General features: G+C 47.9%; 1 protein-coding gene across 18 annotated transcripts in view; it reads right to left on the reverse strand.

Moving 5' to 3' along the window:
• The window catches only part of CLIP2 (CAP-Gly domain containing linker protein 2), an 80,798-nt gene that overhangs the window by 35,665 nt on the left and 19,616 nt on the right, over positions 1 to 25,517 (reverse strand). For all 18 annotated transcript variants that reach the window (XM_035559246.2, XM_035559238.2, XM_035559244.2 and 15 more), the window contains one exon: positions 5,270 to 5,808. In XM_035559246.2, the coding sequence (XP_035415139.1) occupies positions 5,270 to 5,808 (539 nt within the window). The remainder of the gene's footprint in view (positions 1 to 5,269; positions 5,809 to 25,517) is intronic.

Genomic DNA, 25,517 nt, shown 5'->3' on the forward strand with positions numbered 1-25,517 from the left:
GGAGAGTTCCTCCTACATGAAGTTACAGGGATTTTTTACAGTCTCTTCTAACCCAAACACTTACCTTTGGGGCCAACCCATCCCCATAGCACAACTCAGTATTGCGCAGGGGCAAGTCTGACAGCGCTGCTGATGCAAGACATCTGGGCACATTTATCTTTCAAGCACCAGTGAGAAAATAATGTTCTCAGGATGCGGTGCAAGAGGGAAGTCTGGAATTACAGCATCCCTCCTGAGGCTGCCTTCGGTACCGAGTCTACCCACGTTAACCGTACAGTTTGCTCTGCCACAGACCGCTTGCAACTCCTACTTAATGATAGCTACAGCATGCAGAAGACAAGGACTGGCCAATGCATCAGCCCAAATGAATGGTTAGGAGGGTGTGTGCATGCACAAAAAGCCTCAAAGAGTTAACATGGCACCAGGGCAGTGCAGTAGCTCCGGGCTATTTATTACCTCTTAGCTTCACTGCAGGGACAGGGAACACTTGCTTCTGTGACAACAGCAGTCACCTACTGTTCACACCAAATCTTATATGGTGGGAATAAAGCTTGGACTAGAAGACCTGTGTGTTTTCCTGTTTCTTGAATCCTGCAAGTTACCGGAAGGCAAAACCTTCCCAAAACCTCCCCCAAAACCTTCCCCCAAACCTCCACAGGGATGGAGGTTGCCGTATCCCCATGCAAAGCCCTGGGCTCTGCCATACTGCTGTCATACCCTCCGGTCAAGGCACAGCAATTAATGGTCTCCACAAGCTGAAAGCAGGTGATGAATACTAACATCTTTCCTGACAATACTGTCCCAATAGAACTACAGAACGTGGATCCACCTTTCTTCACTGCCTGGCTTGCAATCAGTGAGTGCATCTTGTTATTGTCCTTCTGTTAAACTCAGGAACACCGCTGCACCTGTAAGACCCTAGCAAGCTGGGAGAGCTCTGCTGAATTACCAGGAAAAGAAAAAGCATGGATGGTTCCTTCCCAATACCTCACATGCCTTCCCAGCAGCAAGACTCCAGTTGCAGGCACTGAAAGAGCTCGAAGCCAGCAGACAGCAGAGCCCCTGGCCGTCCTTGCCCAAGGGGAAAGGCTAATGCTGCGATCCTCCTTGCTGGGGAGCTCCTAACGAGAATGTTTTTTCACTCAGGTGGTTAAAGGCTTTCTGCAGCTTCAGGCAGGCAGATCAACATTGGTGCGTGCAGCTGCAGGGGGGTGCCAAAGAAAAGGACGCAATTAGTTTACTCATGACAACTTTGTCATTTGCCAAGAGCCAGAGGTTGCAATACACCACAGGCAAAAAGCCACTTGGCAGCGTGCAGAGGAGAAAGAGATCGCTATCATGCACTCAGGGTGAGCCCGGAGTCCCTTTGCAGCAGCCCAACCAGCCCACCACAGCAGTCCTGCCCCCAGCCAGCCCCAGCACCACTCCATCAGGATCCCTCTGTTAGCACCACCCCTGCTATCTCAACAGCGATTCTGGTTTTGGCCACCTACAAGTCCTGGCAAAGTTGGAAACCTAGAATCTATCCAAAGAGTAACTGGGGCAACACTTCACAGGAATATAGTCGATCAGCAATTAAGATGCTTCATGGCCCTTAAATAGTCTTGTTTGTCACTAGATTTTGGTACTGAAGAGAGCAATCCCAGTTAGGAGACAGAAGGATGGCTAAGGGACGGAACATCTCTCTCAAAAGAATATTCTTTATTTAGACTTGCATACAGAGAACAGTCACCTCCTTCCCACCCTTCTTCAGCAAGTACATTAGGGTGGAATGAGTTCAACTGCTGAGAAAGCCCCCCCAGCATGTAAAATACATTTTCTTAGGCAAAAAAAAAAGCAGCGATTCATCTCAAGCAGAAAACGCTCAACTGCTCTCTCTTTCTTTCCATCCGTTCCTTCCCTGGAGAAAGGCAGCCAGCCAGCCTCACATTAACAGCACTCCAGCGATTACCACGCGTTGGGAAGCTCCCTTCTTACTAAAGCAAAGGTTAATTGTTCCACATTCATTTGCCAGACCTCAAGAAATGAGGTTCGACAATATCAGGGTGGAGGGTTTTTCTTCATCTCTTTAATGCAATTTTTGCATCTCTGGGAAAATGTCTGAGTTCAGACGTGCCGAAGGCAAATGTTATCTAATTCTTCTAGTGGAAAGCTCCATTAAGTCACTTTTAACAGCTGCTGGAAAGTCAGGAAGGGTCTCGGAACAAAGTTATTGAAAAGCAAAAATGACTTCAAGCTATAATGGACTTCAGTGAAGTGAATGAAAGCCACTAGCAGAAAATGCCCAGGATGCAGAGCGCTGACGCTCGCAGCACCAGGTGCCAACCCTGCAGGCCCAGGAGGGGCTCCTGCAACCTTCTGCTTGTCGGCAGAGCAATTACAGAAAATGCATGTCCTCCCCTCCCTCGAAAAGCCTGTGGTGGTTCCCCTCTGCCCCAAAGCCATTCTCAGAAAGATAATCTTACGGGAATGCACGGACTAAGAGCAATAAAGACAACTAAAACCACACCAATCTGCAGAGGACAAGACCAAGGATTGACTCAGGGAATTTGAGGCAATTCGGGTTAACCCAGAATTATTGCTTCTGTATTCAAGCACCAAATATGATTAACTGATGTCTCCATTACTGGAAAAAAACATCTGCCAAGCACATATTACTGGACCGTACCAGCAAATGGTTTCTTGTTATCATTACCTGCTCTTTTCCTGGACCTCTGCTACCGCACACAAACAATTCCTGAGGTTTCTCTGAGTGCTCCTGCTAGTGCCCGTGAGATGCCGAGCTCGCTTCAGACTTGTTCTTTTAATGTTCTTCACTACAGTAACACATCATAGTACAAAATGTATTTTATAACATCTGGGCTGGATAAGCCAGCTGGCAGGGGAGGAGGGCTTTTATTCATTTAAAAACAAAAAACAGAAAAATACACAAGACCATGAAAAAACCATTAACAGTTTGTGTGACTTGAGCGTGTTGAAGTCTCAGTCTGCGTGAGCCATGTCGAGGTAAGCACTGTATTAAACAAGCAGACCCTGCCTCAGTGAGCTCGTGGTCAGGACAAAAGAGAGGGATTTGATAATTAAGTCTGGGGAAAGCTGTTGTGCTGCCTGGCTCAGGAGGAACCGAGACAATATTACTGTAGATTTTATATCTTGCAGTTTGCCTTCTATGGCTGCTGCTCCAAAAGCAAAAAGGCTTCACCTGAGCACTCTCCCTTACCCCCTGCAACAGGTAAAGGAGCAAACAAACCAACCAGCTAAAGGAAGACAGATTCCCGAGGCTCATTTTTCCCTTGGCTGGCTGCTTTAGCATATTCACTTTGAACCATCAGTGAGTGTGCAAACAGAGGACATCTCTGACGCTTTCCCTGCCTGCCCCTGGGACCAGCAGGGACAGCAGCAGCTTTGCTGACAGCGGGCAGACCCCGGAGGACCAAAGTCAGGAAGCTGACAGACGAGCAGCAAGCCTCTAAACAGCTGGCGGGTCCTGCTGTGATGCAGGATGCAATGCACTTCCGTGGGAAAATCGAGAATAAAAAGTGTTCTCACCTCTACAGTGAGCTCTGAAAGCCTGCATGTTCAGACCAGGTTTAATAAACGCCATACTCGATAGGCACAGACAGAACTCACCTGCACTTCTCTGAAAATGAAGAAGTTATATATATATATGTTTTAAATAAAATGAAAAAGGAATTAACTCCATCAGCTTGAGCCGCAGCCTGCCCAGGGCTGCTGCTATCACCAGCAGAAAAGCCCCACTCCCCGAGACCACCGGGCGCGTTGAGAGCACCTCTGGGCGCCCTGCACAAGACCCTCACGATTCAGCTGGGCAGCACGGCCCCTTCCCCAGCCTGTTGTGCTACCTGCTGGGGAGCGATGCACACACCGAGCCCGGGCAGGAGGCTTTGGAGGGCTGCTGGTGGCAGAACAGCTGGTTTGGGTGGGTCCTCACGGAACTCATCAGCACAGGGGAGGCTGCGTGTATCCAAATAAATGTGTGGCTCGGAATAGCTCACCCTCTGCTGGTGGACACCAGCATATCTCAGGCCAGGCACTGCCACCAAGCTTAGCCCGCTTTGGTCACTTTGTCACTGAAGTCTCTGCCTGCCCCTGCACAGCCTAGGGCTGCTCAGAGGAATACAGAAAGTGTCGGCTTCTACCAAACCACTATCGTTAACCAGAGGGCAAATCTGCCTACAGTTCCATGCCAAAACTACCAGTATCAGAACCAGGTGTCCCCAAAAGGAAATGCTACGTAGCTCATTTCAAATGGGAGCCAGACTGCCTGGGATGCACAAAGACTAACCCTCTGGAACCTGTCACCTGTTGGTTAAAGTCACCTTTAATATACCTGGAGCTAAAAGATAAAGTCACAAGAGATGTATGCTCAAATGCCTGGTTCTTCACAACATCTGGTATCACAGCACGTATCATACACGCTAAACAAACCTAAATTATTTTACAGAACTACATAATAAGACTTGATTCACCTGTGCTGTTTCCTTTCTTTCTAAACCTCCACTGAAAACACTATTCCTTTGATAGGACACAAATGGTGACAAATTTGACGGCAAACCTCCAGTAATACTTTTTGTTTTTAGCACAAGTATGTCCCTTTGGCTTGAAGGCACACGGTGCTCTATTTTAAATAATGAAAACAACAACAGAAATCAGAGGTGGATAATCCATCCGCCAGTACAATAATTTCCCCCAAAGTTCATCCCTTTTATAAAAATAATTGCAAATTTTTTTCTGTACGGGAAAGGAATTACTATCATATCCAGCATCTTAGAAACTGAAGCACCAGAAGGGGAGCGATCAGCCATGAGAGATTCTTGCAAACACTTGCAGAGTATGACCACATGCAACAAGACACCACTGCTAACTCCTCAAAAGCTCCGGCACACACCGTTATAGAGAATATCACAGGGACAGAAGATGATAACCATTGGGATAGAATAATCTTCTATTTCCCTCTCGCATTTGAGTTGCTCTCCCTCTCTGATCCCGCTCTACTGCTCAGGACTTACCCAACACAAAAAGCACTCTTGCATCAATGTCTAAAAGAGGCACGTCCACAAGACACAGCATCCCAAATAACAATTAATGCAGAAGTTCAAAGCCTGCTTGGCCCAAGCACTCCCTTTTCCAAGGCCACACGCTGCCCCACATCTCACCACCAACTCTGCCATCCTTTCAACTTGTCCCGAACAAGGGGGAGACAAATTCTGTCCTTCACTTTTCAAGGAAGGCCCCACAACCAACTCACCAGCACACGATCTCCAAGCCGTAAGTCCTTCTCCCCTTTTTTCACAGACCCGCTGTCCGAGAGGTTCGATCCAGACTCGTTGCCCGTCTTCATGGCGCTGTTGAGGACGCTCTCCCGCAGGGGGATGACACGGGTGGAGAGGGGCGGCGTGGCCGTCCCCGAGTGCAGCGACAAGTTCTGGGCCGTGAGAGAGTCCACGGAGGGGGCGTCGCTCCCCGAGCCCTCGGCCACCGGCTGCCGCGTCAGCTTGGACGGTCGGGTGAAGATCCCCTGCAGCGGCTGGCACTCGAAGTAACGCACTCCACCGACCGAGCCGTCATTCTTACCCACCGGGTCATCCAGAACGACCCCTGCCCACTGGCCCGGAGCAAATTGCGTCTCCCCGAGGTACTGGATCACTCCTGGCTTCACTCCATTCACCCAGACGCGTTCGCCCACCACGAAGTCTCCCAGGAAATCGTCGCCCACCTCGGCGACCTTTGAGCCCGACTTCTCGGCGCTGGCGGTGGAGGTGGTACCCTGCTTGTGTAAGGGCGAGCCTGTGAATCGAGGGAAGAGAGGATTTGGCATGAGGAGAAATCCTAGAGGCTGCCACAACACCAGGAAGGGACACTTACAAAAAGGAAACATCTGGGGCCACAACTCAGGTTGCAGCCTTACACCAGGCAGGAGTTAGAACCTGAGCAACCCCGGTACTTACGCATCTTCTTGACAGAAGCGCAGTTTGCACTGAAATCTCCACGTGCTGCCCAGTTTCTGCAGGTCTCACACACAAATAAAGAATCAACACCATGTCTTTATCCCCTTTTATAACGTGCATTTATTCCCAGTCCCACCACAGCACTGGAGGATATTTTGCATGGCAGTGCCGGTGTAAATAAGCTCAAAAGGACAGAAGTGGAGGTAGGTACCTAAGGATCCAAGGGGACTGCTCAAAGAAACATGCCAAAGACCCTTTTATCCCAAAAAAGGGTGAGCTGTGATGTTTCAGTGGGTGTTCAGAGCTCCTCAGGTCTGGATGCAGGCAAACAGTTAACCCAGGCACCGCATGTCCCGCTGGAGGGCAATAACAGCCCCCGTGGGACCAGACAGCTGCCTTCGCACATTGCTTGCTTCTCCCAGCTGCTGCCGTGCCCTGCGCAGAGCAGAGACCAGCAGCAAGCAGACACCTGGGGTATGCTCAATATAAACAGAGCATCTATAAACAGGAAACATCTACAAACCCCTGCGAGCACGGCCCTTCCAGGGCTGGGGTTCAGCGCACAGAACTCAGGCAAACCTGCAAGAGGGAACGCTTATCCCCGCATCGGCAGGGCCTCCAGCTACGCTTCGCTGGGAGGAGGAAAGCTGCAGATGCTGTTGTAAATTCACTGTCCTGGCCGCTCTCTCCATCTCCTAGGATGGGCCAAACTTGCAGCAGTACAAAAGGAGACCCTTAAGTACGCGGCTGGCATCTGAAGGGTAACAAAGACAACCCAAGCAAACAAACTCGCAGTGACCCCACACTTGCTGACCCCAGGGTCAAACGATCACAAACGTTGTGCTTTCCGTCTGGGTCCCAGGGGAACTAAAATAAAGAGCATATGGACTTCATTAAAGCACTCTTAAGTCCAAAGACAGGGGGGTGGGCAATGCTAAGTAAGTAAAGCCCTAAAAGAAAACACACAGACTGAGGAAATAAGTTTGCAAATTAAGATCCAGCAAGTCCTATACCCCAGACCTGCGGTCATCCTCAGCACCTGGCACTGAGATCCTAAGTGTGCTTCTCCCCTATAGCCGACCTAGGGTGTGTGTCCCACACATTCAGCCCTCAGTTAGAGCTATCTGGACTCTTCAGCCAATCTTTAACCTGAAATTTCTGGGTGCCACCAACACGAAGCACACCCAGGAAGAAAGTTTTGTTTGCTCTTGGACAAGACCGATCGAGAAAGTCTAAATAGCCGCAGAGGCCAGCCGCACTTGAGTGCTTATCTGAAGCGAGCTGTGACATTTGCTCAGCCTCAGCCATCACCACTGCTCAGCCTGCACCACTGCTGCAGCTCTTCCAGAAAGAACGGGCCTGACGGATCAAGCCCAGCTCCTAGAAAGACCAAAGAGAATAAAGGCTCTCAAAACAGGACACTTCAAGCTTTGCTAAAGGTTTAATGCCAGGAGAAAGAAAAGAGCACCAGTGCTTCAGTGTTAGTATGAAGAACTTCAGAGTTCTTGCTAAAACAGCTGCCTTAAGAGAGATTACTATTGACACTTCAGTTGTCATTAGACTCCAGAGTCAGCACTTAGATCTGTGCAGCACAATTGCAACAGCTCATTCGTGGCTCCTGAAGGAATCCCCCCCTAGCAGCTCACTAGGCTTGGTGAACCGGAGCTTTAACAGCACGAGAAAGTTAGCCAGACTTCCCTGCTCCAGGGTATGCTCTAACTCCAGCCTCAGCAGCACCACTTAGCCAGAACAAGTACCATAAAACTCACCCCTAGCACAGGAAGGGCAGTGACACAAGTGCCATACCCAGCTGGAAAGCTCAGCAGCAGCTGTGTGCAGTGCTCCCAGCGGAGCCCAGCCAGCTTCCTGGGAGAAGGTTGTGTCGTCCCTGAGCTGCCTTCTCCTGACCTTAGCGTCCTGCCCTGAAAGTTTCCTCAACTCACATGTTCATTAACTTCTTATTTTGGCAGCTGCCTGTCCTCTCAAACTTTTAAAAGACAGTACACCAAAAGGAGCTCCATTAGAGGGGATGGCTTCACATCCAAGAGCCAAGTTCACCTTAAAAACTGAGAAACAAAAAGAGATTATAAGGATGCTTAGGACTTTTGATCTTTAGTAAAGACTTTAAATAACAAGGATGGAAAAGGAAACATGGCTCTATCCAGGCGTGCCAAAAAGACAACCATAAGCAGAAAATAAATGCTACCATTTTCATTTCAACCCCTATGAGCACAAGACAGTCAAGCAGCTAGATTAGGAGCCAGCAAGTTACACTTTAAAGTCAGTCTTTCATTTTAATAGCCAGATATGGCTGTAGGGTTTTATCACCAACAGTGTGTGTGCTATGGACGTACTCTCTCTCCTTTTCTGTGTGCGCGAATGAAGTAAATGAGAAACACAACTTACGTCCTGGTTTCACGCTCAGAGTGGTGTAATCCCCAGATCTCACGCTGCTGACATGTTTGCAGCAGACACACACGACGTGCCAAGCAGAACAGCAAGCTGCACTCTGCTGTCCAGGGGACTAAACGCACAGAAATTCTGGACGGGCTGTGTCTGAGTTCACAAAAGATCAAAGCTGTTTTTCTAGCCCTAGCGGAGCCCTACGAATCTTTATTAGGTCTGTTCATTAACGATCAAGATAGAGTTTACATTAGCTCTCCCAAACACCTCTGTAAAAAGGCTGGGATAACCTAACCCTTCAGCAGCGAAGCTGAAGCAAAGAAAGGCAGGAAGGCTGCTCCGAGGCTGAATAAACACTGCAGCAGAATTTAAAACCACATCTAGGCTCACTGTAAGAGCAACCACCTTCAAAAACTGGCTTGGACAGGGAAAAAAAAGAGTTCACTGGACTCATGGTGCCACATAGCGTTCCCCAATAAAGCCAAAATTTTAGCAGGACTTTGTTCATTTTAGATGCCTGCCCGACAGGCAGGGCTGCCAAGCTGCAGTAATTACACCATCACAGGGAAGCAGCCTAATTACAGGCTCCCAAGCAGAGCAGTGCAGTCAGAAGCGTTACGAATTCTTTAGCACGAGGCCGAACAATTCAAAAAGATAGTGTTTAAATGAAGAACTGCCAGAAAGATCACCTTCTTCATTATGGCCACACGGCAGGATCTCAGTATTTTACATGGCCTTCGTTACCCACATATAAAATAATTACTAAGCCACCAGTTTTCCTACGGTACAGCTAACAGGCTTTCGTGCACTAAGTTTCCAGAGAAATGAAGAGTCACAGTGGTCCAACCAAAGCCATTCTTCCAGGCTTCAGGTCTGGTGGAGCCGCTAATTACATGGCCACACAACAAGCAGCGTGGTCTGAGAAGACCAAGCCCTGATCCTCCCAGCCAGGTATCTAGTCACCAGCCCTTAAGAAGACAAAAGGCAGCAATGAGTAATCCATCTTCGATCCCAAGGGTATTTTAGAATAGCCTACGGCTGAAATTAGCTGGCAGTAGGCACTGGTGCTAGCTAGCAGCACTGCCCTCCGAGACCTGACGGCTGGAGTTGTCCCCTCCTAGAACAGCTCAGAGGAAAGCCACCCAGGTGTCCACAACTCCCGAGGTCTCCTCACCCCACGGGCACCTAACAGCTGGTCTCTGCCTGTGTCACTTGGGTGCTGTTTCTGGAGGGGAAAAGCCCTCCTGTTCTGGTCGGACTCCCCAAATGAACACAAACAAGTTCCAAGAGAAGTTGCTAAAGCAGAGCTACTGATCTCAGGCACAAAGCTGAGAACGGAGTTACAGCAGAGGAATGAGAAAAAACAAAATGCAGATTGATTTTTTTCTGCTCCAACCCACCTTTCAGCAGTTCCCAGCTGATACTGAGCAAGAAGCCACAGGGAGTGTCCGAACGTCCCTACTGGGCGTTGAACCCAGCAGCTCGCCTGGAAGCCAGCGGCATGGAGAGCTCTCCCTCCTTCGCCCAGGGGGATCGCTGCCTTCTCTTTGCCGCTCTGTCCAGCGCAAACCCTGCTTGCAGGACACGACTGCAACAGCTCCTCCCTCCCTCTCACACGTACCACAGGCTCTAAGATATAACACACACCATGTGGGATCTCTTCCACTCGGGCTTTCCAGCTTTACAACCCTATTGTGCTCGTCAGCCAGCTCATTCTTTGCAGTTTAAAATGGTCTTCCTGTAGGTCACAACTCTCAGGGCCGAACAACAATTTATAAATCAAAGTCACGCACGGCGCCCAGTAAACGCACATCTTATCCAACCCTAAATCTCTGTTTCCCCTTTAGCTTTTGTGAAGCCCGCACGTGACAGGTCAAGAACACGTACAGCAGACCCGGCCCTTGGGGCCTTTCTGCAAACTCCTGTCCGTTCAGGGGCCGGCACCCACCGGGCACCCCACGTGGTTCAGGCACCAGCACTTCAGGAGCCAGACACATTCCTCTGAGCCGGGAACTGGAGAGGCTAAAGGTTTTAACTGAGGCTCCGGCCTGCTCGCATGGCTCTCGTTACAGCGTCAATGAAAGCCACGTGTCTGAAGCCCCAGGGAGCACAAGGACTCCTGTAAGCGGAACGTGGGCTCCTCCAGCTCTTGGAAGCGCCTGCCATAGCAAGGGGTGCAGAGGCAGCTTTGTCCAGGTACAGGAGCGAGAAACCCCTCGCAAACAGGCTCTGAAAGTTGTAGCAGAAGGAACAGAGCAATCACCCTGCAGCATCAGCAGGAATAACCCTCAGTGCAGGATCCCTCAAGAGACCCAGCCTCGTGCTGCGTTTGGGAGCCATCCCTGTCCAACAAGACCAGGCATCCTCTCGCTCCCTCCGTGCCTTTCGACCTCCCGCAGCACCCCAGTTGCTTGTTTCTTATCACTGGGTAATGGAAACAAAGGGAGAAAGGAAACTTGTTTCGGAAGGGGAGGAGGGAAGAGGAAAATAATTTAGCACGAGAAGCAGTGCACAGTGAGTGTTACCCACGTATTTCCTACTCCCTGCAGAAACCTTTTGTGATCTCGCTGCTCCGAGACACATGCCAGGCACCCTGACTGCCAAAAGAATCCGAAATTCAACAGCCTATGGTGTTGCCATGGGAACCAGGAGACAGGCAGTTAATTGATAAAATGGAGGCACATTACATTTAAATGAAGAAAAAGATATACCAGAGTAGTGTCTTATGCCAGAAAGGGAGGGCAGAAGGAGAAAACCCACGATACTTACAAAAGAGCTTTACAACACCCTTAGGAAAAGTCTTTTCCCTTCTCCATTTTAATTTTCAGAGGTTTTTTTTTAGTGGATGTTGGTTTTTTTTTTTTGTTTGATTTAAACCACAGGGCAACTGAATAGGTCTGTACCTAATACAGCCCCAATTTAGCCTGACAAAGGGTGCATACAACTTTCCATGCCTATCTGACAGGTGCTATTTCCTCACCCAGCTGCAGCCCACCACAGATGCTATAGGTACAACTAAGAGGTGATGGGGCAGCTTGCCCTGTGGCTAGCAAGCACCTGACATTTGCCAACCCTGTGGCCAAACCAAGGGGCCACGAAGCTTCAGGGCCAGCTCTGCTCCTGCCCAGACTGGGCAGTGCTTCGGGGCAGTCCCAAGGCCGGGGACCATAAGGCTCATGTGAAGCCAAGGCAGATTTTGTCAGCTGGAAAACCCTGCAGCTGGAAGGAATAATTTATGTTTTCACTGCTGCAAGGATTATACAAGAGCTTGAGACATGAGAGCTTAGTGCCTGGCTCACTGCTGGGCTCAAGGCTCAGCTGCCAAGGGGATCTGGTCTCACTGGGGTGCCCGGTACTGCCCCTGCTCACGCTGCAGCCTGCGCTCAGGGCACCAAACACTTGGGATGGATGACACGCTTCTGTCAGAACTACCGCTCTCCACTAAGAGCCAGAGCTGTAGAACAGCATCTTTACAGGCAAGTACCTGTCAACTCCCAGCAATCTGGGCTTTACCCATTGCAAGTACCATTTACTGTGAGCCTCTCTGGGTCTGCAATACCATTTCACCTCCAAGCACAATGCTACAGAAATTCCCTAACCGATGGTCGCAGCAGAGCTGATTAGAGCTTCCCATAGAGAGACGGGAACAAAAAAGGACAATCCACAGCACCAGTTTTCAAAGAGGCAAGGCTTGGTCCCTGTTGAATACCGTATCTGGACTACCAGGCAGGAGACGAGCAGGCACAACCTGCTGTACCTCCGGGAGCTGCCATCTGCGCGGGCAGAGGCATGGCTTCATCTGGCAGCCTCAGCAGAAGCCGGGGGGCTGACGGGCTCTCCCAGGGGAGGAGGGCTGGCTGCCTGCTGCCTTCACGCTGCTCGGGGGCTGAGGCCTCGCCGCGCGGATTTCTAGGTTCCCACAGAGGAATTGGAGCTTCTCAAAGCTGCTTGGATTACACAGAAATGATGTTGTTGGCAGCCGAGTGAAAGCCAGCCCACTCCGCTCTACCCAAACTCAAATTGTTGAAGCAGCTGTTTTCTGCAAGATTTATCACGGCCTTTTCAGGCTGCAGGATAATGCAGAAAGCGAGAGGGGATAGGTGACCGCTAGAGAAAGCGATGCTTTGCAGGGAGTAGCTGAGTGCCTGGCAGCACATTGTGGGAGGAAGCAGCCCGAGAGATTTATGGCTGACTTGGAAACAACGACTGAAAGCTCTCTAAGTTCAGAGCTGAAAAGTTGGGTCTGTAAGGCCTATCTCGTGGGACCTGAATGTAATGACTGGCACCGAGATGAACTCTGCATCTGGCACCCTGGAAATCTATTGCCCCTGCAGGTCCCTGGAATAAGCCCCACCGCGTGGGTATTAAGATCTGACACAACTTCAGCATCGCCAGCTCTGGCTACTCTGAAGAGAGTGATAATACCTAGAAAGAAACCTGACGGGAGGAGGAAGGGAAAGAGGACAATAAGAAACCAACCGAGAACTCAATGAGCGCACAAACGAAAGCTGCTGCAAAGTAGCTCTGCAGGGAATGCAAGGAGATGCCAATTGAAGCAGATATTTGTCTTTACAAGGCAGCTGGGAAGGGCACTGAACCTCAAACAGACATCCTGAACAAAGACTTTCTTATAAAGGTCTCATTCAAGAGGCTGACTGGTACAAAATCTGCTCCGCCACAGGCGAGACGTGCCTTCGTGGTGCCCGCCAGAGATGGGAGGGCTGGAGGACCCTGGGCTTTTACAGCTTTACTGGATCAGATAACGGCAGGCTGGCTCAGTGTAATTCTTAAAAGAAACTGCGATATTTATTATGTCAGGATTTTAAGTTTTTCATATAAACAGTGGTATTCAACACAATATGCAAAGCAGGTAGTTTTTGGCAGCACAGGGCAGAAAGGAGGTGAGTGCCTAGTAGAGAATGCACAAGATTTCTTTCACTGAGTGATAATTAGCTTGCAGCATATGGACGGATCTATTCATCAAGATTACGGTCTTATTTTTTTACATAATTATTATTTTTATAAACCATATTATTTCAACATTCATGTTTCAATCTGTTATCTAACATTTTCCAGCCTGAAAACATGGCCCATCTATCATACCTCTGGAAAGGCATCCTGTTTTCCTGATAAATAACGAAAACAAGAATCCCACAATATTAAGGGTGTTCCAGGTTTGACAGAAGGAACGGAGCACCCATGCCTTTTTCCCCAGCCCACGCCACCCCCAGCCTCTAGGAAAAAAAAGTCACAGACCCATTTGAAAACCTAGAGCTATGTTGAAGCAATCCCTGGTGCATTGCTGAATAATACAGTTTTCATTCTTAAATAATGAATAAAATCACTTTAACTATAGAATATGCAACTTGGAAGCATTGTTCACTTTGTTGACTATACCTTTTTTTAACTAAAGGGTATGGTTTCTTATTTAAGCAAGCCCTTAGCTATAAATATTCAATACTTCTTTTCCCCCCAGTCCCTCAAATGGTCACCTCGCCCAGGTCATTGCAAGCAAAATACTTCAGATTTATACTTAAGGAGAATAAGAGAGCAGCCTGAGGTAGCACAGTGCTGTGATAACCCACAAGACGGCCCTGAGGGCAAGGAGACCAGCTGGGGGGATGCACTTACTCGGAGCACGCGGGTGACCAGCCTTCAGGCAGCCCGAGCATCTCACGGCGCATCGCCGCCTCTCCTCGCATGCACCTCACTCTCCGGTAGCATCGCTGTAATCACGCCATATGGTCAGCTTTTTTTTTTTTTTTTTTTTTTTTTTTTTTTAAGAATCTAGCACAAAGCTAACTTCTTAGAGACTTTTCTTTTCAAAGAAGCATAGACAAGCTTGGGAACGAGCTCGGGCTAACCCCGCCACGTCTGCAAAGCCCGGCACATGTGTACCCGCAGTTGTCTGCGATTCCTTAGGCTGTGGGAATTTGTATGGCACGAGTGTGGTTTAGGGGGTGCTGCTAGGGAGGCGAAGACAGCTGCTCTCAGTGAGCCGATCTGATGACAAAAAGGAAGAAAAGAGGCAGACACAGGTCTTTAATGAGGCACTTATAAATGATTTCCCAGGCAGAGCGCTGGCGCTAGCATGGAGAGAGGAGCGGTCTCAGGACACCTTCTGAACTGGAGAAATTTATCTTGAGACCCCAACAGTGTAAAGAGCAGCCAAGCAAAGCACAGCGCTTTCTCTCCACCAGAAAAGCAATCAAGCAGCAGGGTTTTGAACTCAGTTTGGAATTTGACAGCCTAAGTGTAGGATTTTTGCTCAGGCGTCATTCCCACACAAAACCCACTCGGATGGGCTTTGCTGCTATTCCTAACCAGCTACGGCATTAACTGAGAGAGACGAGCAGCCAAGCAGCACATTGCTCAAGCAGGTGTACACAGAAAGGCCATCGGCTTGTTCACTCAAAAATGATGAAATTAGCTCACTGCCAATAAAATTTAGAAGGGAATGTACCAGAAAATAGCCTGGCTTATTCCACCAAGAGAGCACTTATTGTTATTACTTTACAGACTGGATCCGTACCAGGGGATCAGCCGCTCCAAGGACAGCCGCCTGTACAAGGAACACAATGAAGATGATGCTGCGTGTGCGTAACTCAAGAAATCTACTCACAGGACATCACCTGAGCAGCCACAGGAGTGCAGAGCTGGCCATGTCTCTAACAGTCAGGGGAAAGGAAAGTTAAATCACGGGGATGGAAGGAGAGCGCCTCGTTCAATGCCAGCTTTTTGCCTGGCCTGGCAGCTGATGAGCTGTGCAGCTCCTTCCTGTGTTCTGCTGCATTACCAGCAGCACTTCAGACACCCGCAGGCCACCAGCTCAAGCTTAAACCATCCTTGAGTTCAAGCCAGGGGTGCATTTCTGCAGCTGGAAGACAAGTCAGGAACACCACAGTGCCTTCGCACACCTTCCCCAGCCCGAGTGGCTTTGTGCGTTCATTAGCTCAGTGCACTTCCAGGAATCCCGAGCGTGGTGTGGAGCGTGGCAGGTGGCTGGTCCTTGGAGGCAGCGCTGAGCAGAGCAGGAGCCAGAGCTTCGTGGCATCTGCAGACCCTGCCCATGTCACTCAACAGCATCGTGGGTGAGGAAAGGCGGCTAATTCCAGCTGTCCTGTTTTTCAACTGTAGCATGAAACCTATGTGAATACCAGTCGGCACTGGCAGGGTATTAAGCATTTGCTGTTGCTGAGAGTTTGATTGATTTTTTGAAACACACAAAATGCTGCTCTGGGCTCTCAGGTAAGGTCACTGCCAAACTGCAGTGTTGCACAGCCTTGTGTGTTGGAACATGCCCCAGCACTGCCAGAACTTTATTTTTATTTCTTAACACTATCACACAAATCCTTACCAGCCCTGGGGAGTCATGGAAAACTTAGACAAAAAGGGAACTGCCATATAAAAGTGACGAGACTTCCTGGTACCAGCCTGGCCAGCCCACAGGCTGCCCTGCTGCACTTCTCTATTAATGTATGACAATGTAAACAGAAGTAGACCCTACCAAAACAGAACTTCCTCCTTCCTACTTTCCCTTTCTACCACAAAGTACTTGAACTACCCAAAAACACAAACCCCCTTTTGCTGAGTGCAAGTTAGGCTACTGCAACAGCTCACACCAGCTAGAGCTGTAAAAGGAAACAAAAGCCAGGAAACTGAGCTGTGCTCTGGTCTGTAAAGGAAGATGGAGCCACACGCTGCTCAAACACACGTGGGAGCTGCTGCCCAGGCCTCCTCTCCACCCCAGCGCGCTGGTTCGTTAATCATTCTGACAAATTAAATCATCCCTATAAGAGAGCTGCCAAGTCCTAGGACAAGATCTCATGGCCAGCCCAGGGCTCTGCGCACCCATGCCATATTTACACAAAGGTTAAGGATTAACCAGTCTGTCCAAACACTGCTCGTGCAGCGTCATACAGTGAAATAAAACTACCACTTTTCACTTAAAATCAAAAGAAACAAACCAAAAGAATTGTAGGCTCCCTGAGTGCAAAGAGCTCAAAAACATGATCCAAATGCTCTGAAATAAAAGAATAAGTTTAAAGAAGGCAGAGATACTGATTGTACGTGTGCAGTTTCCAGATTCAAAGGCCCCGGAAGATCATCGAAGGTGTCACAGCCAGAGAACAGGATAAGAGTTCAGTTTCCCCAGACTGGCCTGATGCAACTAAAGATACTAAACAGCAAGCTCTCCAGGCACTAACAAACTCCTTTTCTAGCATCATCCAATCCTCCTTCCTTAACATTTTAACTTTCAAGAGCCTAGAAGTAGCCTGTTCTGAGCTTTTGCTCCCACTCATGCAGAAACTTCTTTGCATTACAGCTGGACAGCACACACAGACCAGAACACAGCCTGCAGGATTTGGTCGGTGCAGCCCAACTCCTGCCAGAGGAGAGCAGAACAAACACCAGAGGCTCAGAGAAAACCCTGCGCTTGCAATTGCAATGGCAGCAATAGCTCCAGGAGGCACAACTGACTCTGAACTCCAACGGATCTCGGTGCCAGTGCAGGTAAGTTGAGGCCAGTGCCTCACAAGGCTGACACAGGAGGTCCTTCCTCAGCCTGAAAGGGGAGCATTTTAATCAATACATGCAAAAATTCAGGCAAAACCCCAAGAGCTCATGCTCTCATTAAGCGAACGCTCACGCTGCAGACGAATAAGTAACACACATCCTGCCCAGAGATTTCTCTTTGCAAGAGCTCACCGCCTGCAGCCATACAAGCCACCTTCTCATGCCCTGTCTGAAGCTAGCCCTGAGGGAAGAGCGCAGAAATGTGACAAGTGACATGCAACAGCGAGGGGAGGTACTCGGGTAGCTCCTTATCAGCACGCTGAGAGGCTCATTTTTGCAGTAACCAGCTCTCCTGGAAGAGAGAAGAGTTAAGCCACTGTTAATTGAACCACGGGGATGGTACCAGCACGGAGGCAAGCAACGTGCTTTTTACCACGTGTAGTTTGTTTCCCCACTCAGTAGAAACACGACAACAACACAGTTGTACCTTCCTTTTGAACCCTCCGTCAGACTCACCTGAAAACCAGACATTTTAGGGGCCTTCTGCAGCGTCCCCAGGACCCCAGGGGAACTACAGGAGAGGTAAAGACCAACATCTCTTAATTGCCAAACAAACTTGCGTACAGCCCCAGGGCTGCACTCTGCTGAAACACAGCTTTGAGTCATTGCTTCAGCCGCTTCCTTCTGCGGCCACACGCACACCCGTGCCCAGATTGCTCAGGCCACACATCTCCCCTGGAGGTCGCACAATGGACTGACTGGACGCAGAGCCGCGTGACGCAGGATGCAGGATCTGCTGGGCTGTTTGAGTTCTGCCTAATCTAATAAAATAGATGTTTGAGAGCAGATTAACACTGAGTCATCTACTTTATTCCAAGTATCTGGCTTAAACAGCTAAGTATCCAATTCGATTTGTACACAAACAGGCACTATTTGCAGAAAATCCAAAGGATCTATTTGCAGCGGATGTCTAATCCCTTCCTTGTCAGAAAAGGCACACGGTCCCTCCAGGTACCACCCTGGCCATCCCTGAGCACACAGTAAGCTCCCAGTCCCAGTATCTCTGTCTTACTGGTCTGGAAGATTCACATCTGAACCAACGCTCCCTTATGCCACTTCTTCAGAACATCGTCAGATAATTTCAGACGATCAGTTTTATGCTTTTATCACACACACTTTGCTAGGACAGAAAATCACAACGCCACCAATCCCCTTTACCCCCTTTTTAAAAAAAAATATGGTTTTCCTCAAAACCACACCGTCTCTTAACTGATTTTTTTGTTCAAGGTCTGCATCGAGCCCTTCTAATTTCTGGCACTTTTTTTTTTTTTTAAGCAAATACCTCCAAGCATAATACTCTGCAATCAGCAATTCTGTGAAATAAGCTATACAGCAATAAATATAGCTCCTGTCATCTTCAGGGAATGTGAATTTAAACGTGAAACCAGACAATCACACCCTAAGTACAGGGCCGAGACATTTTCCTTCATGCTCAATGACTGCATACTCCCCGTCAACTCACAAGGGTACTCGTGTCTGCAGATTTATTACCTTAGTAAGAACTAGAGGAAGCAGCATCACAGAGGGAAGCTGCTGCTCCTGGTGCCGGGACAGAGAGGGCAAAAGGCCACAATCCCGCTGGCCAGGATGCCTGTCCCACTTTCACCCCTGACTCACAGGATGACGTGGACTAAGACCCAGTTCTCTAAGTTGTGTGTGCAAATACTGACCTACATCAGAGCCCCAGGCTCCACAGGTGGTGGCGAAGCATTTGGAGCATCTATAAGAGAGGAGGTTTCATGTGTGAATAGCAGTTCTATAATTACAGAAAATTAGAATGACTTACAGCTCGTGCTTGGTAGGAATTCATAAAGCAACTTGGGAACAGTCCCACTGCAGCAGGTTACTACTGCTTAACGGTCCCTGTGAATTAGAGCGCCGGCAGCATGTTAGATCAGACAAACCAATTCCTAAATTCTCTGGGTAGGTTCATCTTTTAAGACTTAGTCATAGCAAAGTTCATCACCATCTTCCTTGGCAACTATTTGAAATCCCCATGCAGAAAGTATTTCCATTCTCACAAAGAATTCTGCAAACTAAAGCCTTCTGCTGCATCCTCTGGGTCATCTACAACCCAGAGGCTCATAAAAGCACACGTAGCTACTGTGCTGGAAAACAGCAGTGCCACAACGGTCACACCTTGCAGTAGAGAGACCGACTGTATTGTGAACCTTACGTCACAGGCAGCCAAATTTGACAGATTTTATTATTTCATAGCAAGTATCACGATACATGGAGTTTTCTTACAGGCCTTACTACTGCATACAAGTTTTTTTTTTTTCTTTTAAAGGCAAATTACTTTCTAGCACCTTTATAAAAAAAGAAGTCAATATCCAGTAGACCCAAAACAAAGGCAGCAAAGTCCCCGTGTTCTAAATACTTTAAGGTTTCTATTGAAACCAATTCACCAACTTAATTGCTTGCAAGGGGGATACTCATACGCAGGACCGGTGTGATAGGTATCTCAGACCAACAGCCCACACTATGTAGCAACGGTCTGATGCCACTAATCCTATAGGTTCTCATCCCCAAACCCACCTATACCAAAGGGAATCCTCCCTTTGATTCCAATGAACATTGGCTCAGGCCTCTAATCATTAATCTGCTCTTGCAGGATTAGTTCAACTGTTCAAGACACAACACGCAGGAACAGATTCTGCCCCAAAGCTGCACCCTCACCTCGATGGGTATAACTGTAAGCGCACTGATGTTACTGCAGACTCACACCAGCCCAGCTGAACAGGATTTGGTTCATTAGATTCGAACCACCATAAGCTGAACATCTGTGGGAAGCAGATTTTCTTTCCCTGCTGTTCTGTGAGGAGCTACAGACAGAGAGCAGGAGGGCGTCTGACCTCCATATGCCTTCAGCGTGTGCTCGCATCTCATTCCGCAATGAGCGCACTGAATATTAAGGATTAACTATATCAAATCCTGCTAAGAGCATCTAATGATTAAGACAATTAAAATCGGACTCCCAGTCGTCTCTAGATGTCACCTGTAAAGCTGATTAAATCAAGATTGATTCAGTGCCCTTCTGCATTGCTTGGAATGCATCAAATCACTTCTCCTTGGGAGAGGAAGGCTGCCAAAGGTCCCTTCCCTCCAAAAGAGGGGAAACAGAATGGAGAAGGGGGAACACCACCACCAGAATAAAACAAAAAGAAAAAAAAAACACAGCTAGAAAACCCAGAACAAAACCTACTCCCACTTGCAGGATGGCAGAGTGGCTTATGAAAGGTATGTGTGAACTGAATATAAGTCCTACACAAATAGTCGATCCACGACCATGCCAGAAAACATTTGGCTTCTGGATATGCAATGGGCATTAGAAGTAAATATGCAAAGTCTCACGAAAGCATCACGTGTCCGTGAGGAAGAGGATTTAAACAGAGCTGTGTGACTGACACGTGGGCCACTGCTAACACCCCGTGTTAGTGATAAGTGAAGGGAGGTAGAAATTGAGTGTACTCTGATGCAGGGATCGCCTCGCAAAGCTTCTCCGGTGGTTGTTGCAGTGGTTACACCCCAGCTACGCTGACCATCAGGCACCACACGTCTCCCATCCCAGCAGAGCTGAGCCCCAGCCCCAGCCCCGCTGTGCTCTCCCCGAAGCAGGCAGCCACCAGCATGCTACAACAGCCTGCGCAGCTCTGTGCTGATCAGGAGGCTCCGAGGTTTCCTGCTGCTGCACAGGAGTTCAGGGCTGCTGGTGGGGGAGCAGAGCATTATATGCTTCACAGGGATGAACCTTATTGGAGAAGTGGGACAGAAGCTGCACTGACTGTGAAATAACGTACTGTGAGGCTTTGGCCCCCTCCTGCACTGCAGACACCTGCATTAAGCTATTAAACACACCATTTATGAGAAGGCAATGTTACAGAAGCATTCCATAACCAATTCCCTATCAACCTTCCGAACACACTGTGCAGCAACCAATTTCACCGTCCTAAATTAACAAGCCATTAACACTCATTAGCGGTTTCTCTTCCGTGCAGCCCCTGAAAACACACTTGTTTTCCTCAGGTACCTGACGACTCCCCGAGCAGACGACTGCCCGTGTGTCCGTGGGTGCTATAGCTGTTACCGCTAGCTGCTAAATAACCTGTTGATGCTGCAGCAGTCAGAAGCATCTGATTTTAAGGCGCACTCCTTGACACCTTGCCCTCCCAGTTCCCCTTGGCACTAAAGCTGCTGTGGACGCTACACCACAGGCCCACTAAGATAAAGCAAGGCCTAATCAAACCTTACAGGCACCGCTGATGCATTTTCAGCGGTGATTGCTGACCTAACTCGAGGAATTGCCATTCATGCTTGCAGCCTGGATTTAATTGAGGGCTCAGATGAGAGCTGACATTGCTGATCACGCCATGAGGCCTGCAGCAAAGTGGCAAAAACAAACGTTTGCTAGAAATAATAGCAGCCTCCGGCCCCGTGGTGTGGGGTCTTTTCTCTCAATTTGCCAGTATACAACACCCCAAGTTAATATTAATAAAGAACCACAAAGCCTTTGAATAGACAAGAATTAGCTTCTTATGTCTGTGCCAGTCAATCTGCCGCTCCGGACACCACAGTCCCATTTCTTTTGTTTCAGACGAAACAGTAGTTTAGTGTCTTTCATATTTATTTGAGAGTGAGAATTAATAGATCGGTACAAAGGCAGGCAGCCTCAGCACCCTGTCTTGCAGCTTAATAAAAAAGCCTACACTAAAGTTGTGCCAAACCATCAGCAATTACCTAAGAATAACCTGTCCAAGCTTCCTCTTATTACCTAGGTGTGAATTCCTCATTCAAGGACACCTTGCCTTTCTGTTTTATTGCAAAATAAACCTTGAGGCGATAGAAATGACTTCTTATTGCTAAGCCTCCAGACAATTTACACCAACAAAAGCCTGAGAAACTTTAGGGGGCAAACAACTGATTTCCAAGTCAATTTACCAGGACATTGCTATTAATCCTGCTGCAGATGAATAAAAACATTGAACTAAGATTTCCCACTGGGGAAGGTAGCAGCAAGGCATGAATCCTACAAAGGAGCTAAGGTGGTGATGAGATTTACACTCCTTTGGCAGAATTCACACACGGGTATAGCTTGTTAAAGATGACGGGATCTAGATTTATGCAAAGAAACATTTCCATATAGAATTGCTGAGTCTCTGAAACTAGAAGCAGCCCCCAGAAGACAGCTGCATCTGTAGAAAACAAATCAGAAGACAACAAGAACTTTTCACCCCTCTCCCAGAAGCCTCAAAGCATGATCCAACCCTGATTAAAAAAGCCATCTGGTTTTCATAGGAACCCCCGTATTTGTGAAGAGGTGGGATGGAGCCCACGCAGTCCTGGCTGTCCATCCCTTTCCATTGGCCTCTTCTCCTTCTGCAGTGTGGGGGGTGATGGATCACATTCAGGTTGAGGTGTCAGCTCTAAATATCCCAAACCTCTGATCACACATCCCTCCTAGAGCAAGCTCTACAACTGCATCCAGCAACTTCATCAGCAAACCCATCCCAGCTACTGCCCGAATGAAGCAGAGCTCATCTTCTCAGCACAGCAGCAACTACGGCAGGACGTAATCAGCTCTGGCTGATTTGGAACCTGAAGCCATGAGCAACTGACTGCCCCGATAACCAGCACGGCTCAGGCTTACAAAACCCTCCTTGCAACTTATTTAGTTTAACTAGCCTGCTGAGCCAGTTGTCTCGTGCCCTTTAATGGTGCTGCAGTCTGCTTTGATTTTTAGTGGACAAAAGCATCATACAGAGTTTACAAAGTAAAATGTTAAGCCAACAAATACTAACAGTTCTGAGCATTTGTTTCTCATCAGAAATAACGGTAATTCTGTAGAGTTTACCCATCACAATACAGCTTGTAAGCAATAATACCGAAAAACAGTTTTGATACCCACAGACACGTCCAAATATGATATTTGGGTCACAGATATTTGCATCTGCCCATTCACAAAGATGGGATTAATCTGTAGAATTCAGGATCTAAGCTGGGTTCAGACTGGATGCATTTAAATCTTGCAGAAAATGAAACAGGTTTGGGTTTTTCTGCCTCTAGCAGAGAAGTCCCAGCGCTGCCCAGCTCTGGCTGCGTATACTTTTTTTCCTACCCCCTACCCTTTTGCCAACATTCTGTAACCAAGGAAGAGATTTAAGAACCTTAAAAAGCATTGTAAAATGAATGCCAGAACCAGCTGATGGGATCATGCAGCATAAAGAGGAAAGATTTTCTTCTCTAAGTTACTCCAGTGTTGCTCTGAGCAGAGAAAAACATGCTGAAATGTGAACGCTTCCCTTCCCAGCAGCTTCACCTGCTCCGCCAGCTGGGAGGGCTGTGGGGACCCATTCGTCACAGCTCCTACTCGCTCTCCACCTCACAGCTCCAGGCAAAAGCAGACTTTTCCAGGAGGGGGGGAAGATATATGAGCTTTTTAAGAAACGAGAAATCCAAACGCTATGTTGAGCCCTTTACAGTGACCCCCAAAGGTGTGAAGATTTGCACAGAAACTTCTCGTGCACACAGGGCTGAGGGTAGTAACTTACTTTAGCTGAAGCATGGGAAATAAGCCAATGCATTTGCGGGAAATCTGCTCCTGAGACAGCTAGAGATGAATTTTCAGTCTGGTTTTAAGGAAAATAGTCACCACAAAGAAGCAAAACTTATTTTTTCCATTGTTCCAGCTTTACAGAAGAGAAAGGAAGAGGGATAGTCAGCATGGCCACCGCTCCTTGAACCCAATGTTTTCTAGCAATCCATGGCTTCTCTCCCACTGACTTTCAGTGGAAATGCCCATTCGGCTCTACCTTGCACCAAAATAAATAAATAAATAAGAAATGCTCACACCTACAACCAGCCAGCACACCCAACACAAAATAGCACCACAAAATTTTTTTCTGTGAAAAAGCCCTCCTACCTCATGGGAGTTTAAAAGTGCCAGGTCAGGTAGGAGACAATTTCCACACTGAGGAAGTTCTAAGAGACAAACTGTGAGCTGATAAGAAACTGGGGATTCTGAATAATAGTTTCCAGAACAAAACTCAAATACACTGAGCCAATTTTTCCTCGCATGCTATGACTATATATAAATATATATATATATATATATATATATTTTTTTTTTTTTTTACATCAGATGTGAGTTGCCATGGAAGGGTTTAACAAGGTACATCTCCACTGCCTGGAAAAGGAAGAGAGACAAAAGATGGATGAGAGGCTCTTGACTTTCTACAAAAGAATATGAACAGAGTACTAGGGGAAAGAGAAAGAAGAAATCAAAGCACCTTCGTGTATTCCCCAGTAAGAATAAAAGAAAGTACATAGCACTTCTGCAGACAAGCCTTACCAGCTTATGGAAAGGTAGGAGTAAGAAAAGGTGAAGCTTTCCAATACTCACTGGCATCTAACAGCTTTCTGACAACTCTCAGGTACAATTGAAGAGTGAACACCTTCTTTTGATCTGGAAGACAACCCAGGCACGTTGTCTTTCTGAGGCAGCCCCATGTTTCCACAGGCAAGAGATGCTGGGAGCCAACTGACTGTACACTGTCGCATTTCAATTCCACACTTTAATAGACTTCTGTTTTCCTTTTGCAATTGTATTTCAAGTTTGAGACTTCTCTTTCCACAAGGTATCAAATCAAGTGGAGCAACCTTGCAGCTCTGTATTTTGTAATCCAAAACACATTGGTTACCTTCCATCAAGCTGCTTTACTCAGTTGGTCTACCAAACACCTAAGAATGCAGAAAAGTCCCTTTTGGCATGCATTTGTGGCAAAAAGCAGGTAAATGGAGAGCCAACACAGGCATTCAGAAAAATCCAGTACCCTCTGGAGTTTGCGTGCCTCTGGAGGCAAACCCTGACAGCCCCCAGGATGTGCTCTCTACGTGGTGAAATAGTTCACAGACCTCGTGCAAGTGTTCAAGGGCAGCACAGAGCAGAGCCTGTGGTTTCTGCAGGGCTTCTCAAACACCTCACTACACCTTCCTTCATGCAGCTTTCTAAGACCTGATGTACAGTTTGAACGTTTAGGGGATCCTTCTATCCAGCAGCCGTCCAGCATATCACAAGGACACATTCATGGGCAGTGACAGGACAGGGAAGTAAAGCAGAAAAAGCTCTTGCCAGTATTCTCATTAAACACAAAAGAAAATTATTTTCAGCCTCCCCATCTCTGCCGTTGTCCCTCCGCATGTTAAAAAGGCCCCAGTGCTGTGACATCAAGGAAAGCACTCGGTGCTGACTGCAGACCTCCAGATGTAGCAGCCCTCAGGCTGCCATAGTTACCTCCTCCTGAGGATGTTGGCTTACCAGTACTGCCATGAATTAACCGCAGCAAAGCACTGAGAGGCCAAAAGGCTGCCACCTGTAATGCAAAGCAACCTAAAGCTAATGGCGCTTTCACTTTTCACAGAAATATCTGCTAAAGTTGGCAGCTGTGGCTGAAAAAGACAAAGAAATCAGGCAAGTACATATCGCAAACCTGCATGCAATGAAAAAATGAAACTGTCTTATCACAGCTAAGTCTTGAACAGTTTGAGCTTCTTTTCTGTTACATTAGAGTT

This window comes from Cygnus atratus, chromosome 20 (genome assembly GCF_013377495.2).
Source record: "Cygnus atratus isolate AKBS03 ecotype Queensland, Australia chromosome 20, CAtr_DNAZoo_HiC_assembly, whole genome shotgun sequence".
Classification (NCBI taxonomy): Eukaryota; Metazoa; Chordata; class Aves; order Anseriformes; family Anatidae; genus Cygnus; species Cygnus atratus.